Genomic DNA, 19,851 nt, shown 5'->3' with positions numbered 1-19,851 from the left:
ATAGTCTCTGGAACAAAACTTGAAACAAGGGAGCAAAACAAATGTCCAAGAATTCAGTGAAGTCTGAACAGATGCTGCATAAGGTAACAGATTAAAATGTTCTTCAGTTTAAAAATACAAACCACAAAACACTGGAATTTCTGCTAGATCTGCTTTTGTGAGAAGAAACTGAGTCCCCTGTTCAACCGCAGCACAATCAGGAATGGAGGGATACGGATTATTTTTCTGATACTGCTACAGACTTAGCTTTACCCAGGTCAGTTAAATCCAGACCACTGAAGATGTTTAGATTTTTGTTGCTGTGTATTGCTAGGTCTAAGTGACTTAGGGCTCTGACTTGGGGCATTGTAGAATTGCCCTTTATCTAGACAGAATCCTATGCAAGACGTTGAATCTCTGGGATACCACATGGCAGTTGAACAAGACCAACCTGCAGTGACGCTGGACCTGTCCTTACCTTTGTCCTATTTGTAATTGCACCCTCTGCTGCGTTGTATTTCTTCACTGATGCTTCAGTAGCTGGATCTGGGTAGCTGAGTTAGATCTTTCCTTATTCTTCTGGCTTTGGAAGACTGATATAACACAGTCCTCACTCATACACCTGGATTCACGCTCTGCTTTGCTATTCCCACTGCACACTTTAGGGACATACTTTCTCCCAGGATATCCAAAGACTGTGCTGCCATCACCTTTATGTTTCACGGTGTGACAGCTGGTGTTTCAATTCCATGAAGTACTGTCTTGCAGCCGAGGGCAAGAAGCGTATGCTTTGAATCTCACAGCAGATGGAGCAGTGAGTCAGCCTGAAGCTGTTGCAAGGCCAAAGCAAAGACTTACGTTTGTGTGCAGAGGAGATTAAGAACAATATCCATTGCGGCTTTAGAGGGAAGATTGGCCTCTTGATTGCAATCCCAGCTGAGAAATGCATGAGGAGCATTATGGCATGCCCTACGGATACAATCAATGTTGGATGGGATTAACACAAATATCCAGAGTAAATTTACAATCTTAGATCTTTGTGGAGGTTGTAGGATGTTCAGATGCTGATGGAAGAACATCCTAGTGATCAGGTGTGGAATGAGCTGCCATATGAGGAAGCAGTGTCTGGACATGTGGTGATGTCTTCCCCTCCCTTTCTTCCCCATTCTGGAGAATAATCGTGTTCGGTTGTGGCAGGACCCATCCAGTCCCTGTTCTGCCTTCTCTGTGCCATGGCATGACCCTGCCCTTCTAATGCAAGTAATTGCTAACTGTATTAGATGAAAATTCAGCGACTTAAAAAACTTAAGACAACACGTCTTGTCTACAGTGTAATGCTGCAATGAACTAAAATACAGGTTCCCTAATTTTATCTGACACCTCCCTCTCTACCTTGAACTTTTTATTCAAATCTTACCTGTGATCCTGTCACCGTGCTCCTCATCCTAGTAAGTGAACGGTTTGAGTTTTATATATGAGCTTACAGATATCTTAGGCTTTTTCTGCAGGAAATAGGGGGCTGGCGAGCCCACCTTTCCTGGCAGAAATAGGTGTGTTGACAGAAAGGGAAAGTTTCAAGTAGCTGTAGTGTCTGGGGAAGAAAAGTCATAGTACAGTCTGCAGGAAGGGAGGGCAAGGTGTCAGTGGCAGCGCAGGCTCTCAATGACACTTTTGTGCTCCCTGCATTTCCCCTCACTGCCGGCCTTTGGGGCAAATGGCTGGGCCACCTAAAAGAACGGCAGTGCAAAGGGGGTTGCTGCCCTGCAATGTTCCTCTGAAGCCCAGGAAGAAGGTAGGCTCCAGTTCCCCCCGCAGTGCTTGGTTTCCACCCAGGACACTGCAGTAGCGGTGTCACCTGCCTGCCGCCTTGTCCACTGGTCAGCGCTGCCTGTGCTCCCTGTTGGCAAAGGCAGAGCCTTCAACAACCAAGTTTTTCCAAATCTGCTCGCAAGCGAATGTGTTAGCGCTGCAGTATTTGACCCAGACATAGGGTCTGACTTTCAGCCCATTTTGAAAATGGCAACTGGTAAATCACTCGTATCAGATTGCTTAAAGGCATTTACGAGACCTTGAGCCTTTTGTCCTTCCACACTAAAATTCTGGTTTTATATTTATTTTTTTCTATGCGGAATCTAGTTGTGTTGCAAAGCTTAAATTGTTACCCATTGAGAATGGCTTTAGTGCCTCCTTGTTGGAGGGATATTTTTTCTCCTTGTGTTTTGTGTAATTGTTGGGATAGAATTCTTCGGTATAGTTCATAGATTTGCTGCGTTACTTTGACAGAAATTTGATGAAGTGCAGAAAATAATTGGGCTATTTTCATGTGTTGTGGCTGCAGCTCTGGCTGTTGAAGAACAGAAAGGATTTTCTCTAGCACCGACACAAAGCTATGGATGTTTGCCTCAAGCAACGCTGGATAGTCACATACAGACTGGTGCAACGTTATTTGCAGTTGTGCGAAGCGTTGTCTTGGCAAGAAGCCACATCGTCCCCTTTTAAAAAAAACCACCAACATAGCTACGACATGAAGTGTGGCAAGTAAAAAAGCTTTGTTGATTCATATATTTTTCAGGGTGTTTTCTTCAGTCAGCTGAAAATCTCTAGTTCAGAGTCAAGCTTTTCTAATCAACAGTTTAAATATAGTAAAAGTTTCAGAGGGGAGGGAGGGAAGTAATTTATTAATTTGTTTTCCATTGGGTATGAACCGTTTGCATGTCCGAAAGTAAGATGAAAGGGAAGTTCTGCGTTATAGAGGCCTCTAGTGGTGATGTGCTTAATAAACGTGGGAGGGTTTGGTTTTGTTCTGGTTTTTTTACTGGTTACCACTGAAAATAGGAAAGAGGTTTTGTTTAGTTTGTTGGTTTTGGGTTTTTTTTTATTATTAAATTCAAACGATAAGTTTCTCTACTCTTATCACTTGTGGATTAAAGTATACTTTACTCATAACTGGAAGCAACTTGCCAAACCCTGTGATGAGTTTTGCATTGCCCCGTATCTATACAGACACTTACAAACTGAAGAATGGACTTGAATAGAAATTGCATTTTGTTGCTACTGATCTGCAACAAGTGGGAAGGAGAAACATCACTTGAGGTTATGAAGTGCCCCGTTGACACAACTGATACTGTCTGTTATTGGAGGATAAAAACAGACTGAGGTTTTGGATTTTTTTTTTTTCTTATGCCATGCCAGTATTAAAAAGCAATGTGGTAAGCCATGTTTGATCTGCCTTAGGAACTGTGGTTCCAGCTTTCCGGATTATTTGTATACTTTAGTATTTAATTCGTTGCTTTATCTTTTTTTGGCTTTGTTTTATGAACTGCAGTGTTCTAGAAGAAGTTACTTTTGGATTAATGGTAAGTAATGTCTGCCTTTAATGTTGACTTTTTATTTTCTCTCAATTCCTGTTGCTGTAAAATTAGCAAAATTTAAGAGAACAGGAGCTGGTCTATATGGTCTCATTAACTGCTCCTCTTAAGTCTGGAGTCCTATCTGAATAAAAATAGTAATGCTTTGCTTTTCCCAGACATTCAGCATTTCAAACTCTGACTTCTGTGGGAGCTGCAAGATCTGAGATGCTATTGAAAATCTTGCCAGAGTTTCAGGGGAGGAAGGCAAAGAGATCAAATTATCACTCTGCTTTTATCTTTCGAGGCAGTACTGTGGGGCACTAGGGAAGTGGCTTCATTGCCAACAGATCGTCTTTCCTTTCAGAACCCTCCCACCCTGTTCCTGCCTAATCCTCTTCTGACAGGAAAAATACCGTAATAACACAAGTACCCTGAGAACTCTTAAGAGTGAATGTAGATCTGTGGCATTAAAGCAAATGTGTGCTGGTAGAACTGACGCAGATGCTCATCTGTAGTAATGACGACTAAATGTCACGACTGCACAAGTTTCGTATCGAAATCTTTCTTACCTTTAGATTCAAACGGGTGAAAGATGCAGGATGTCTGAGGCGTGGGAGAGAATGCTACACAGAGCACTGTTTCATGGATTAGAGAAGGGAGAGCTCTTCAGGTATCCTTCCTTTCTATGGGATGGCTGTATTCCTCGATGCTGCCTGTGTCACTACACCCTTATTGCTGCTCAGAAGACACAGCCCTAGCCTGGGAGCCTGCTTGAGCTGCCTGCGAACCACGTGCAACCGAAGCACCACTGGTTGCTCGTCCTTCTCACTTTTATACCCAGTATGAGTACAAAACTGGAGACAGAAACTGTACCAAGAACTGGTGGAAAACACCTTTGATATACTTCAAAGTATGTATCAGCTACACTGATCTATATCTATATATCAGCTTATACTGAGACTGTATATAAGCTCTTTGGGCAAGGGTTTATTGCAGCTACTATTTATGCAGGATTTTGTAAAAGACGTTTACTTTGGTGGGCTGCTACCTCATCACTGAAGAAAAGAAAACGTGAGCTTCTGCTTCCTAAGGTTTTGCAAAATGCCTGATACTTTTCTGTCCAGTAACATGCTTAGAAAAATTTGCCCAAAATAAGCTTATGCGTGTGTGTTTGGGAGGGGGAGGGTGTTCAGACTTGTAAGGCATATTCAACAACCATTTTCTGCAGACTGGGCTATTTTCAAAATGTGGCAGTTGAGTTTTCTGAAAGTCACGTTTCACTTCAGAAAATACTGGACCGTGTTATTCTTGTGGCTGTGTCAGCTTCAGAGTTTGAATCAAACTAAGAATCTTGAAGAAGCCGGTTTTTAAGGATTTGAAGGGATGGACTTTAGAGTAAGTGTATCCTGCTTTTTAAAGAAATTTACACTGGTATCTTTACGTTGTGCTGCGGTTTTTTGTGTTTGCTGGGATGATGGGAATTACTTCCAAACCAGGCTGATGACCAACTGACCTCAGCCAACTTTTGTTGAGGTTTCCCAAGCGTTGCACAAGAGGTTTGAAGGAAAAAGTTTGGGGGCATGTGACAGTTAATCTCTTTAGCAGTAAGAATGAAGTTTAAGCATACTTTTGGAAATGTACTCAGTTCTGTGCTGCTCTTTGTTTTAATTAACAATCTCCTGCATAAGATTGGGAGCGTAAACTTCTTTGCACTTTAGTCCAGTTAAATCGTGCTTGGAGGCTGTCAGTGGGGGGGGAACTCACCCCACCTCCCTTTTTTTTTTAAATTGTTCTGTTGAATAATGAAAGAATTTGCCTGACAGGGTTTTGTAGTGTTTCGTCGTCTTGATGAATTATGGCAGAGGACAGAGGAGAGTCTCTTTTGTCCAAAATGCATTGGAATGATTCATCCAATTCCTCAGAAAGTGGCAATGAAGCTCATTCAGCCTTTACACAGACTGAGCACAACATAGTTGCAGCTTACTTAATAACAGCAGGTATGGGCATTGGCAAATTGTTGCGTAACTTTTTCAAAATAGAACTGTAGGTCTGAATGCTCATTTTTTTATAGTAATGGTGATGGCATTTCATTTTATGTTACACAAATGTCTGACGGCTTTTCTCCATAGTTTACTGACAAGCTGGCAATCGGCAGGGTGACTGAAGTGTGCAGAAACATCTACATTTTCTGCTCTATATTTGAAAGCAGTGTTGGCGTCTCGAAAAAAAAAATAGATTTTGTTGATATGTAATTATAGAAGAGAGTGAGAATTAATTTCTGCCAGCTTGCAAAAGAGCTAAAAATAGGGCATAGCTGTCACATCTTGCATTTTTCAGCGATGTGGCTCGAAGCTATCTTGAGATTTCTCCTGGGCCACATGTGCGTAGTAATATATGTGTAGTCTGAGCATGTGAGCGGGTGTCTGTTGGGGGGATGTAAGGGGAAGGGTTGGAATGTGACTTAGAGGGAGGGAGCTGGTCATTAATCAGAGAAGAGCAGACTCCAGTTGCAGCTGTATTTTTCACTGATGACACATGTTAGAAGAAGCACGCTGGAAGGCTTGACATTGTGTTCATTCCCTGTGACTGCAATGGCTTTTGGCTAAAATTGAATGATTTTGAAATTATTAATTATTCCCTTGAAAACATTCTCATTGTTATAACCACAACTGAGTCAGTAATGTTTTTCTGAAGCATTGAGTGCTATAGCAATGAAATATCAACTTGACCAAAACCTGAAACATACCGTGTTTGTAAATAGGCCTTCTATGCCTTTATTATGGAAAATTAAATCAGTTTATAAATCCTTTATTCATAGACTGTGCCATACATTTTCTGTGTTATAATAAGCTCTTAAAATACTTAAAAATATTAACGTACCTCAGGTTTATATGAAATAGTATTGAAGATAGTCACGTTTTATTGAGCATATCTGTTTGAAGTGGTGAGTATCAAATTGCTGTTCTGGTATAGAGGGTATTTTTGAATGCAAAGGCAGTAATTTATTTCAGGTTTTTAGAGAACTTGGTAGAAGAGCTACACAGATCAATAGACTTATTAAGAAGCTGTAGAGATGGATGATGGTCACTTACTGGAAGGCTAGATAGACTCTGCAGTACTACCACACTATTTCAAGGTAGCTGGACCTATTAAGTGCTGCAAATATGCATGATACTTGTTATATTTTAATTAAAATTGATTACATTGTATGTAACAAGATGGTCTTTTCAGGTAGTTTGACCACCTGGTGTTAGGGATCAAAGTTATCATAGGTAATCAATGGGATTAGCTAGAATCAACCCAGCTCTTCTTCCTTAATCTTGTGTGGAAATTAAATGTCTTTGGGAAAAAAAAAAAAAAAAGTTGGATTACTTTATGGTGACTGTTTTTCTTTTCCTTTTTTTTTTTATTATTATAATTGAGGGAGTCTAGTAAATCTTTCACCTGTAGCTTGGACTTTGCTTTCTTAATGAGGAAAGTTTTTGACAGTAAGGTCTATAACATCTTTGAAAGTATAATTGATCGCTTTGCAAATGCCTTACCACAGCAAGTCTCACATCTGGAAAATTTAAGCTGTGTTAATAAGCAGATGTCTGAGAAGAATGAAGTACAAGTACAGCACTCATCATTATGCTGCTTTTTTAAAGGTTTGAATGCTTCTCCCCTTTGCTTTCTGAGAAAGAGGAAATTGTTAAGTACTGCAGTCTACAGTGGTCAGTGTATTAATTTTAGTGATGACAACAGGGATACTCAGGCTGCAGGAAGCAATACTGCATTATGGATATCCTTCAGCTTATAATGGTGAAATGCTCTGGTGTCACTGAAAAATGCTAACTGGAAAAGTAAATTCCATGTTATACACATACCTAACCTTCATTGTTTTGATGCTACTACTCCTCTGTCTTGCTTAACTCTGTTAGGGCTTGTATTTGCATTTGGTCTGCCTTTAGTTTTCATTGCTTCCCTGTGAAGAAGGGAAATAAGAAATTCTTCTGCTCTTTATCATGTCATGAGGTTTTTATCTTCATCCTCACAAAACCACAAGGTTTAATTAAATATGGAAATAGTCGTCTAACCGTATGATGTTTCACAGGCCATGTGCTTTTTCTGCATCACATGAGTTCATCCCAGCTGATGATTTCACGTTACTGAAAGTCCTGGGCTTGGTCTACACTCACTGCCCTCTAAATCATAGAATCCTTTAGGTTGGAAAAGACCTTTAAGATGATTGAGTCCAACAGTTAACCCAGCACTGCCAAGTCCACCGCTAAACCATGTCCCTAAGTGCCACATCTACAAATCTTTTGAACACCTCCAGGGATGATGACCGAACCACTTCCCTGGGCAGCCTCTTCCAAAGCTTGACAACCCTTTTGGTGAAGAAATTTTTTCTAATGTTCCATCTAAACTTCCCCTGGTGCAACTTGAATCCATTTCTTCTTGTCCCATCGCCTGTTCCTTGGGAGAAGAGACTGACCCCCACCTCGCTACACCCTCCTTTCAGGGAGTTGTAGAGAGGGATAAGGTCTCCCCTCAGCCTCCTTTTCTCCAGGCTGAACACCCCCAGCTCCCTCAGCCGCTCCTCACAGGACTTGTTCTCTAGACCCTTCACCAGCTTTGTTGCTCTTCTAATGGGAGCTGCTAAACTGCTGCCTGGAGAGACTGTTCTTTTACTTGACCTGATTCTCAAAAACAGAGAAGAGAGCATTTCTTGGAATCTGTGTGTTTTTTTCCTCACTTTGTTCAAGATGGAGTCCATCTTCTTTCTTACATTTTGCTCCCAGGAACGTTTTTTTTTGCTCTATTATTAATTTGCTTTAGTTGTGCTAAAATTTTTAAAGAATATAGGCTTAGCAATTTCCACTCTCTCTTCCCTGTTTTGGTTTGGTTTGGTTTCTTCCTCCTTCCCCGCCTTCTTTTTAAGATTGGGCTCTCAGGCATGGAATTTAAGTGTGTCCAGCAGGATCCCTCCTTCACCCTGCGGATATGAGTTTACAATCCTGGTTGTTATTTCTGATTTCGTTCTTGGTAGCTGTAATATCTGTCAGAGCATGCCTCATAAGAAGCCTGTGCCATTTTATAAACTTGTAATTCTATTTTGCTCCCTCTCTCCCAAGAGATCACTTGCTACCTGTCAACAGGAGAGCTGATGGAACGGGCACTGCAAGTACTTTTACTATGGTGGCAGTTTCAGATCAGATCCCCAGCTCCCTGCTTTTGTTCATTTTAGGGGCTCATAGCATCACAGTGTCATTTCTGCAATGTGTGAATATATGAATATGACAGCTGATGGCATCGATGTGGTTGTGCACCTCCAACTTCATCTGTAATGTAATTTTATGTACTAAGCAGGAGACTTGCACCTGAGAACAAACACGCTTGGTGGTTTTAAAAAGAGGATGGAAAGAGAGTTAGCTAGGAATTAAATATAATTTTGGCTCATTGGATTTTAAAATTACTGAATCTGTTAAGAGAGTTTCTGTGATGTGGGAGAGTGGTACTGATTAATGAAATGTTGCGGTCAAACTCCTTATGTGAGTTTCAAGTATAATTAAAAAGGTACCAATTTACGTAATTGAAATGGAGGAACGCCATTTAAAAGCTGAAGAGTTGGTGTTGTCCCTAGTGTCCGTTATCATAAGTATCATCTTTGTTATATTTTATGTATGTTACTATGATTGCACTGGGTTTCCTTCTGCCCTTTCTCATATCTGTCGTGGTATTAACGTAGCTCTTGCTGAGCTGTGGTTCAGATGGTACTTCTGATGTGTATTCGACACTAGAAATGTCTGCCTCAGTTTGATGCACTGGGGCGTGTGCTCGTATTTATAAATCTATGGTTTGTGTTCTTGTGGACTGACAATGATGGATTCCACAGGACTTTCCATGATTTGAAGGAATTTCCATATCAATACCAGGTGGTGGAGCCTTCAAAATTGAACTGTAGAGCTGAAGCGCTTGAAACTGATTCTTTCCCTCAGGTTTTCTCACCCTACTGATTGGAGGTTATTGTTTGAACTGCAGTGTGTTTGTAGGCTGACTGTAAACTGACTTTAGAGATTTTTAACTCTGTGCTGCAGCATTGACAGTGACAGAGATGGAAGAACATTGTACAATATGAGGACACATGAGGACAGACTGAGGGAGCTGGGGTTGTTCAGCTTGGAGAAGAGGAGGCTCCGGGGAGACCTCATAGTGGCCTTCCAGTACCTGAGGGGGGCCTACAGGAAGGCTGGGGAGGGTCTGTTTACAAAGGCCTGCAGTGACAGGACGAGGGGCAATGGTTTTAAGTTGGAGAAGGGGAGATTTAGATTGGATATTAGGAAAAAGTTCTTTACCATGAGGGTGGTGGAACACTGGAACAGGTTGCCCAGGGAGGTGGTTGAGGCCCCTTCCCTTGAGATATTCAAGGTGAAGCTCAACAAGGCCCTGGGCAACGTGGTCTAGTTGGGGGTGTCCCTGCTGACTGTGGGGAGGTCGGACTAGATGACCTTTGGAGGTCCCTTCCGGCCTGGACCAATCTATGAATCTATGAATACTTAAAAACCTTATTGCCCTCTCCACGGAGGCACGTCAGCAAAAGCTAAGCTGCGTGTGTCGGGTTTTTGGTGGAGCCAACAGAGGAGCAGAAATCCCATCAGTGAGGGGGATGGATCGCCAGAGGACTGGAGCAGGATGGGCAGTGTCTGTGAAAGAAGATGGCTCTGCTTTTGGAAGTCCACATTCAGTATGACAGCCATTCGCTCAAGCGCCTTACAGAATTATGCCTCAGAGCTGTGATGGTGGAAACTATAGTGTTTTTAAAGAAATAAAAAAAAAAATATTCTGGGGGCATTTCCATGGATAATGTGTTGTTAGACTTCTACCAAAATAACATTCCACTATGCACTTGTAATTTAAGGTGCTCAGGCTATACAAGTGTTTGTAAGTTTAGGATTTGGTTCAGTGGTACTGTAAGAGCTGTGCCGGACTAGGGAATCTATGAACAACTTATAAATTTCTGTTGTTACTTACAAGTTAATTTTTTTTAATGACTACGTTTGCTTGAACATGTTTGAATTCTCCATTTTATTGATAAGGGCTGTCAGTCTTTCTCTGATAAGCTTCAAGGGGGAGTTTTTAACCTTATTAGCTGTTTACTAGTAGTGGGTTAGTAAAAGTCTAGAGGATGGGGGTTTGCTCTGGGTATCTCTGCAACAGGCTACAGTCTGAAGAGATTAAAACCACAACAAAGAAACCCCCTGTTTTGAAGGAGTGCCATGTAAAGTGGCCAAGAGCCGTGCAGTGGGATGTAGCTAGGAAGGAGGAACAGAAGGAGAAAAGGAAGAACTGGAGGGTTTAATATAGGTCACCAGGATCGGGAAAAGCTCGCTGATGCACAGGGTCCTGAGGAGCGTCCGGGGCACCTTGAAGAGCATTAAGTCCAAAGCAAATTTCAGAGAGATCGGACATGAAGAGAGGTGAATGTACTTTTAAACTTTATTACTGTATTTCTTTATTACAACTCTTTGTTCACTGCCGATTTCTTGTGTTGGCTAATAATAGACTTCAGACACAGCTTGAGTCAAGCCAGACCAAAGAGGTTTAAAAATACGCAGGTTAGTGATGCAGGAACAAGCTCAGTGCAGAGCTGGGCTTTTACCCTGGCTTTTTACACAGCTCTAGAGCTTGTCACAGGTGGAGGAAATAGCTCTGGTGCAAGCTCAGCCATGCCACTGTGGCAGGCTGTGCGGATCATCCAGACTGCTTGACAAGGCTTAGAAAATACAATTTGCAGCAACCTGAGCCAACTCTGATGCTGGCAAAGAATTGGGACCTCATGAGCAGAGAGGGGAGTTAGTCTGGCTAGGATAGTGGTAGCATAGTCGAAGCTTCTATATTCTTTTTTGCCCAGGATTATTGCCTGAATGCACAGTGGAAACTCTCCACTGAGAAAGGAAGATCTCGGGTGGTGGCAGGATCCTTCTGCTAGATCAGGTGAATCATAAGACCTGCTTTTTTTTACCAGTCACCAGCCTCCATTCTTTTTTGCCATGGGAGACAGCACTGTACTCGGTGGCTGGAGTGTTTGACTCATAGTCTCAGATGCTTTTGAATTTGTGCTGTGCTTGTTGTCATTGCATGAGAAGTCCCAGGTTCAGTGAAACACTCCACCTCTGGCCCTTACTGAATCCAAGGGCAAGTTATCTCATTGGAAAAGCTTTTCTCACCTTTTCAGGTGTCTGTCCTCTGTGTAAAATTGCATTTGACTGAAAATAGAACTTGTTTAGGATATTACAATACTTGTTTAGATGTTACAGTAGGCTGCATTTTCTTCTCCATGTATATTAGTGACTGGTGTGCATCTTTTTTTAAAGTTTCCCTTTTTCTGTTTCTACAGGAGTGATAAGCATTTTCAGTAACATTGTTGTGTTAGGCATCTTCGTTAAGTACAAAGAACTCCGGACGGCAACCAACGCAATTATTATCAACTTGGCTTTTACTGACATTGGTGTTAGTGGCATTGGTTACCCCATGTCTGCTGCCTCAGACCTGCATGGAAGCTGGAAATTCGGACATACTGGATGCCAGGTATTGCAATTCAGTCAGAGAGAAAGTTTTAAGCGCTTAAAAGCAAACTGAGAAATAAGTAGTAGCCCTACTTGATATTAGTACTTTTAAGAGGTAAGGTGGAGATGCAAAACTCGGCTCTAGACCTGAAGCTGATGTTCTGTAACGTCAACAATTTCTGGATGTAGGGTTTTGTGTGAATTTCATTCCAAATTTTTATTTATAATCTGAAAACATTAAAATGTAACCTTATATTTATCAACTAGAGATTTTAAAATAGCTTTAAGGCAGCTTAGGAAATGACATCCCAAATGAAAAAAGTTATAGTAGCACATGCAAGTTTGGTGACTTATCTGATAGTTAATGACTTTGGATCTGGCTACTGTTTTGATTATGAGCTTGACAGATCTCAGTGAGCTCTGCTTGGAAAATACATGTTCTTTTGAATGGGATTATCCAAAATGAAGGCCTGCAAGGCTATTTCTCTCTATTAAAGATTTAGCCTAGTTTTTATAGCTGTTTTTAAAAATAGACTGACTGAAAAAGTATGCTTCCACAGCAGAGAGATGGTGCCCTTCACTCACTGGGTACTGTGATTTAAATCTACTTTTTTAAAAGACTGTGGGGCTTAAGCACCCAGGAAAATGAGTAGTAATGTGAAGGCATATACTGAAAATGTGACTCAAGGAAAACATAAGCAACCCTATACATTGTGGATCTTTATATATACACTGTGATTTCAAGCTCAAAATTCAGTCACAGTTTGGCAGGAAGCCTCGCTTTTAACGTCTTCGAATCTAGACTGACTTGTAGCGGGTTGAAGTTGATGCAAAATCTCACTACCAATGCTTTGGGAGTTGAGATCACTTGAAGCACAACTCGTATCAACCTAAACCAGATGAGTCCTGTGAACTGAGATGGTTGAATGTCATGTGGTTCTATTATAATTGGTGGTGGCACGTGGGCTGGCACCGGGCTCTAAATTTCCGGGGTGCTAGTGGTAACACAGCCCTCCCAGTCATCCTTCCTGGTCGGGCTGCCCATGGGATGCCTGGGCAGATGCATTTGGATCATGTTGGGATTGCAGCATACGTCACTGCGTGCAATAGATCTGACACATGTCAAAATGGGGCCTAATGGGGAAAATCAGTGTACCATAACTATAAATTAAGTGCAGGGATACAACAGAGGAAAGAGTGACAATTCAGGACCTCACATTTGCTAAAGCCATAACTTTTTTGATTAATTAAATGCTCTGCAGGTTTCTTAAACATATATTGAAAGCATGAATTGACCCCCCCCAACCTCTTTATCTCTCAATCTCAAAATTTACTCATTGAATTATGGTGTTTGTTTGCTTCTTAGACTACTGTCTTTAGGGTTTCTGATGTGCACACAAGCAGGTTGCGTTTGAAATGTTTAATTTTAAATGAGCCAGCTCCAACTCCAAATTGCCTGCGTTGAATTATTTCCTTCAGTACCTTGCTTATGGAAGAGAACACTGGCTGAATGTAATGTGTCGTAGTGCCTTCATTTCAGTCCACAAATTTGTGCTTGTACCTTTGAAAGATTTCTCAGAAAGGATTTTTTTTTGTCTGTTTGTTTTAATTTCAGATCTATGCTGCCTTAAATATCTTTTTTGGGATGGCGAGTATTGGCTTGCTTACTGTTGTTGCAGTTGACCGTTATCTGACAATCTGCAGGCCTGATATAGGTACCGTACTTACGGTCAAAAATGGTTCAATGTTGTGCTTCTGTGAAATACAAGTCTAATTGCATTGTTTTCTCGTGAATGATTCCGTAATTACAATGCTGGGCATAGTTTGAATTTAGGGCATGATCCTACAGTACTTGGTTAAGTAAGTTATCTGGCTGGCATGGATGGTACTGCTTGTGAAAGTGAAAGTTTCAGAATTAGGCTGTTATTCTGTTTATAAGGTGTATTTTGCTGTCTGTTTCCAGTCTGTAGAGGGCCACATCCATGTACAGAACCTGTCCTGGGTTGAGAGACACAGGACTAACTTTTCTTCTAATGCTGGGGAAAATTGCACTTTTAGAAGACTCTAGTGTCTGAATTTGTGAAAATATTTAGTTTATAGCCAGCCAGGCTCTGTGGGATTCAAGGTTTTAGTGTTTTCGAGCCTTGCCAGGTGCAGGGACAAGGAGGAGCGAGGCCTGGGCATTTGACCCAGGGTGGCCAACAGGATTATTTCATACCATGAACGTCACATTCAATGTCAATTAGAAAAGTTTGCTGCGTAGCTGGCTCTCTCCCTGATGGCGGCGGGTCCAGACAAGTCCTTGTCCCGGTGCCAGAGCCCTGAGCCCTTCCCTTCTTCCTGAAGCCATTGTGCTCCCAGTGTCCAATACTTGCTATCCACGGCTGGGAGTGCACAGCTTCTGCTGAGAGAAGTGGCTGAGTATAATTCCTGTATATCTTATATCAGTATCGGGATTAATAGTGGTTCTTTAGTATTATTGTTAATTATTTAGTCTTAGTCTATTAAATCTATTTATATCTCAACCCTTGTGTTTCTTTGTGTTCCCCGATTCCCCTTTCCGGGTGGGGAGGGGTCATCGGGTGATTGAATAATTGTCTAACGACAATAGATTGTTATGGGTTCTCTCAAACCGTAACAAGAACAACATGAGAAACCTCTGGCCTGTGGGAGTTTTTGACCAGTGTCAAGCTGGTGTGTGCCTCTAATGTTGTGTTCAACACTGGAAAGAAGCAAAAGATGACAACCATTTGTGATTGTATGTGCTTGGCCACAGGGGGAAGAATGACCACCCGAAGCTATGCCACTCTGATCCTTGCTGCTTGGATAAATGCCGTCTTTTGGGCTTCCATGCCTACTGTAGGCTGGGCTAGCTATGCTCCGGATCCAACTGGAGCAACGTGCACAGTAAATTGGCGGAAAAATGATGTGTAAGATTCCCCTTCACCCTTTGTTTTAAATTTTCTGTCTCATTGAATGCTAAGGTTGTTTAATTCACCACTATATGAGCATAACTTCTTTCTGAAGTATGAAGCCTAATTTATAAAAAAAATTTTAAAACGATAGAAATAATATAGAGCAAGTCTAGGAAAAATCATAGGAATTGAGTCATACTTGAAAACTGCAAGACTTATAGTTGCTAATAAAAAAAATGAAGGCTAAAGAAAATTTTCCTAATTCTTTAAAAGCTTGTTTTAAAATTTCATAATCAAATCACAATATCAAATTCTTAAGTAACTTCTCCTGGATGGCTATTTGTAAGATACTGTGTTTTGTGTTTCTGTCTTATCAGGTCCTTTGTTTCCTTCACAATGAGTGTAATCGCTGTTAATTTTGTTGTACCCTTAACAGTCATGTTTTACTGTTATTACAATGTTTCCCGGACAATGAAACAATATGCCAGCAGTAAATGCCTGGAGAGCATCAACGTAGATTGGTCTGACCAAGTAGATGTGACAAAGGTATGGTAAATGAGGGCATATTTTGTTTTAAGCATATTCTTTTGTGTTAAAGTCTTGGGGGCAAAGGAACAGTACAACCTTTCAAGCATTTCTGTTTCTTATATTCCCCCTTTTCCTTCTGTACTAAATATTAACTGAAATTTAGCCACGGTGAAAACTCTTGGCTTGACTTAAACACTAGATTCCTTACTTTTGGCCCAATACTCTTTCCAGATGAGTTGCTAGTTTGGAGGCTGGGAACAACATGGATTTTCCTTGCCTCTACCCTCTGTCATTACATAGAAATGTACCCCAGAGATGTAGTAGTAGGACTTTCACTCTTCGTGTCTGCAGAGTCCCTAGGCTTGCTGCTAGGTTCAAGGATGTATCTGGTCTGAAATGGATTGGTCAGCTCTGATTTGAACCAATGGCCTAGAAATGAAAGAGCATTTCCAAGCTCCCAAGCTGTGTGATTCTGATCCCTTCCTCTTTTCAGTCTGTTGAGCTTGTCTCCTTCTTACATAAAGAGTAGCAAATGTGAGTTACGGCATAAAATGATATATCTGCCTGGAAGGTTGACATTCTTTTAATATAGAAAAGTCCTTGAGGAATCATGAAGTTCATTAGCTCCTTTGATTTTGCGTAAAGATATGATTGGGGATGATAAAAGAATGGGAGAGAATTGGACAGAAGAGTGTGTACCTATGCTTTTGAATTACTTATCAATACAAGCTTAGCAGCACTTGGAAAACTTTCTCATTGCTAGATTTTGAAAACTGGTATTTTTACCTCAAAATAATAATTTGAGAATTTTGCTCTTCTGAGGAACTTTCAGAATGCTTGAAACTGAGGATTCGGTTATAAATTTAGACTCACATTTGTATAGAAAATGCATTTTTCCTGTTTTGCAGTTGAAGACACTGAGTTATATTTATTAAAAAAAAAAAAAAAAAAAGACAAACCATAAAAAAAAACCCAACCAAGACTGAAGCTTTGGAGTTAAGCAGTATCCTTCTTTAGAATTGGACTGCTTGCTTTTTCACAAGTTAGCATCTCCTAAGCTTTCTACGCACCAAACTAACCTCTAAATGAATGGCTTCTTTCTTTGCATTATTGTCAGTAGGTATTGCGTTTGTATTTAAATAGTAATCCTCTGTGGAGAGAGTCACAGCTTGTACATTGGTTATGCTCTAGAACAGCTCATACAAAACAGTCATTTACTTCTTGTTTCTCATTTTGTTCATCATTGAAAGACTGAGTAAGGGTATAGGTAAACAACAGTAGGGAATCCTGTATATACAAAGAGCCCTGCAGGTTTGTTTGGTTTTGTAGCGATTTGTTTTGTCCTCTTGATTAATTTGAGGTTTCCATTCCAGAGTCACATCCCAGACAAAAGCCAGAAAATTCTGTCCTGGTTGATTCCTCTCCTGCTCTCCCACTACCCCCAGTTTGTCGCTGTTCAGTTCTGGCTGTGGCGTGGTGTGTTCTGGGGTGTGAGCCCCAACGTGTCCAGGCTGTTCTCTCTGGCAGGCGGGCAGAGAAGACACAACCGCTCAGATATCTCCTCAGTATAACGTTTGAACATGGCGATCATGCTTCATTAAACCAAGCAGAGGCTTCTGGGTTCTTTAAGTATATGTGCTGAGCCTTTGTGTCCTGGAACATTTACTTCCTTTTATTTAACTATAACATAGTTAAGCCTTATGAAATGTTTTTATTAGGTTGGTTGTTTGGCTTAGATTTTTCTCTCTGTTTGTATTTATTGTTTGTGATAGCATCCCAGAGGGACCTATTTGCTGGAATCCTTCCGCTTGGGCTGTCCAGGATGGCAAAAAGAGGTTACACTGAAACATCTTTTTCTTGATGTGTGTCTCAAGTCTATTTTGAAAGGGGATAGGTCATTCTGAAAGAGCGTTTTATTTTTGGGAAGCGGCTTATCATAGTTTCTCTAGCAAGGTCAGAAAGTAGATTTCAGGTTGTTTACACCTGAACAGAAAACAGAGGAAGTAGCTAGGAAGCGGTTAAACTAGGGTGGTTTATGTAAAAGTTGGTACCTTCTGTGGCTCAGATGATGTTGATTACCTGATCATTTTTAAATGTAGCATTTTCTCTTCTTAGGAATGGATAGCTGTCGTGGTTCATCCATCCTCTGGTGGATGTCAGAGTGCAGCTCTTCAGATATCTATGATAGCAAAAACGATTATACAACTCGGGTATCTTGCAGTTTGAAGGGAGGGATTTGGTGACAGCTTGCAGGGCATTTCCAGCTCTGAAGTGTGGTCATAATTCATGTGTGAAGTCCTCTCTGGCCATTTAAACTTTTGATGGACAGATTTTACATAATCAGTAGTGCTGACTACGAAGGAAGATTGTACATAACGAAATAACAGCACGCCAAAATAAATGGCAGTGTGAGGTACTATTAAATCCCCAGAGTGAGATTTCATTATAACCTGTCAAAATTTGTCAGGTGTGCTTGTTTACATCTTGATATTTACTTCTGGATATTTTCACACAGGGGCATGCACTTTTGAGGTTAAGTTATGAGGTCTTCATCTTCAGGCAATACTGGTTACGTGCCTGTTGCTCTTGTTTTACAGATGTCTATTGTGATGATTGTAATGTTCTTGGTGGCGTGGTCTCCATATTCTATTGTGTGTTTATGGTCTTCCTTTGGAGACCCAAGGAAAATTTCTCCTGCAATGGCCATTATAGCTCCTCTATTTGCAAAATCTTCCACATTCTATAATCCCTGCATTTATGTAATTGCAAACAAAAAGTAAGTGCTCCTAATTTAGTACCGGTCTACTTCATGATTTTAGCATGTCATGTAACTGTAGAATGATCATCTCTAGCATATGACAAACTGATCCGTGAAGAGCTCAAAGGGTAAAGCACTGCTGATTTACCAAAGATGACGTTTTGGACAGGAAGTGTAAAAGAAATTGTTTTGATCATCATTTTTGAGAATGCATTTATGAAGCTTTTGTAAGACAGTTTTGAAAGTCCTTTTGTGGTTTCTCAAAGGGACTCGTTATGGAATTTGGGTTACATCAGCAGTAGACTGGTTTTAATGACTGTGACCAAAATGGGTGTCAACTTGGTGACACGTAACTTCTGTGGATTTCCTTACTTGATTTGGGATGTGTCATATTCTGATTGATTAGGATGGATTGACACTTTTCGTTAAAGTAAATAAGATAAGTGTGTTCTTCTGTTTTGAGGAAGCATATCAAATGTTCTAACCAAGCCAGTGCCTCTGACTGGGAACTGGGTTTTGCAAAGAGGCGCTCTTCCTTTTTCTATTGCCAACCTAGAAGCAGAGCCTGTGATTTCAGTCTAGGCAACCGTATTCTGATCCTGCTAAGTCAATGAAAAAACATCCCATTTTTTTTTCCCGTTCTGGAAGTTTATCTCTGTCGTGGCTATACCCCGTCCTGGGATAAGCTTCTGTGACCCCTGTTAGAGAAGAAACACTGAACTTAATCGAGTTACTCCTGTACGTGGGAGTGAAAAAGGCTCAGGTCCTTTTGAATTCCAAATACACCATTTTTTTATTAAGTTAAGTTCTACTAAAATTGAAAACTGCTGTAATACTTAAGGCCAGCTTACCCAGTTTTTCTTTATATTTGGCTCTCCAGCTAACAATCTTTCTGCTTTCCCTTTTTTGTCCTTTACAGGTTTCGGAGGGCAATCCTGGCAATGGTGCGATGTCAGACAAGACAAGAGATAACTATAAACAATGCCTTGCCCATGAGTGTATCTCAAAGTGCACTGACATCGTAGAACTCATATCATTTGCATGCATAAGTTACATGGAAAGGAGTGAAATCTGGGTTAAAGTTAATTAATCTTTTGGAAGATTCATCTTTTTTGGAATAATAATCTGCCCCAGCCAGCTGTTTTCTGTCAATCTTTTTAGATTAGATTAAGAAGAAAAAAAGATAAAATCCACGAAGACTTTAGCTTTTGAGAGTGAGGTTTATTGGCCCAATATGTCTGTCCCAAACAAAAAAGGCTAGTGAAGTGTTCACTGCGACTCCTGCAGGGTTGGACAAGGTGACACAGAGGCAGGGAGGGAGTGAAGCAGGTAGTGCTTAGGTTCAGTAACATAGATTTTGGACCTGTAAGTCCTTTCATGAATTACTTTCCCTCAACTTCCCTTGAAAGTTTTCCAGAGTTGAAATACTCTGCATTCTCACTGTGTGAATGTATTTCTATACCAAGTGTCCGTGTTGATACGCCTTGCAGAGTTCTATTTCTGTGAGTATGTTAAGATATCAAAATATCTAGCCAAACCCTATAGAACCTGCTGTCAGCTTTTAGCATTTTGAAGGAGTTGCAGGATATTTAATGTATTTTTAAAGTTTTGGCTCACACAGCCAAATGAATTTGTAGGAAAAACAGCTTTTCTTTTAGAAGTTTCTAGTGCTTGTGACTGCTCAGCAAATCCTGAAAATGAGACAAAAAGCACCCTAAAACTTGACCCTTAGGAGGCACATAAAACCGAGTAAATAGTTATGGTAATTTCTC

The 19,851-nt window shown here is 40.8% G+C and overlaps 1 protein-coding gene across 1 annotated transcript; it reads left to right on the top strand.

Moving 5' to 3' along the window:
- Nucleotides 1–5,220: 5,220 nt before the first annotated feature.
- RRH (retinal pigment epithelium-derived rhodopsin homolog) lies at nucleotides 5,221–19,104 on the top strand. Its single transcript, XM_074148207.1, has 7 exons — nucleotides 5,221–5,326; nucleotides 11,710–11,900; nucleotides 13,494–13,593; nucleotides 14,655–14,808; nucleotides 15,171–15,339; nucleotides 17,919–18,097; nucleotides 18,999–19,104. The coding sequence occupies exons 1-7, from the start codon at nucleotides 5,221–5,223 to the stop codon at nucleotides 19,102–19,104; spliced, it is 1,005 nt and encodes a 334-aa protein (XP_074004308.1).
- Nucleotides 19,105–19,851: the final 747 nt, after the last annotated feature.

This window comes from Numenius arquata, chromosome 5 (assembly GCF_964106895.1).
Source record: "Numenius arquata chromosome 5, bNumArq3.hap1.1, whole genome shotgun sequence".
Lineage (NCBI taxonomy): Eukaryota > Metazoa > Chordata > Aves > Charadriiformes > Scolopacidae > Numenius > Numenius arquata.
Note: the sequence above shows the minus strand (reverse complement) of the source record. Positions and strands in the feature narration are given on the sequence as shown.

Coding starts and splice junctions, on each gene's coding strand:
- RRH (XM_074148207.1), top strand. CDS start 5,221: ATGCATTGGAATGATTCATCCAATTCCTCAGAAAGTGGCAATGAAGCT. Junction 11,901..13,493: donor TCGGACATACTGGATGCCAG/GTATTGCAATTC, acceptor TTTTAATTTCAG/ATCTATGCTGCCTTAAATAT. Junction 13,594..14,654: donor AATCTGCAGGCCTGATATAG/GTACCGTACTTA, acceptor GCTTGGCCACAG/GGGGAAGAATGACCACCCGA.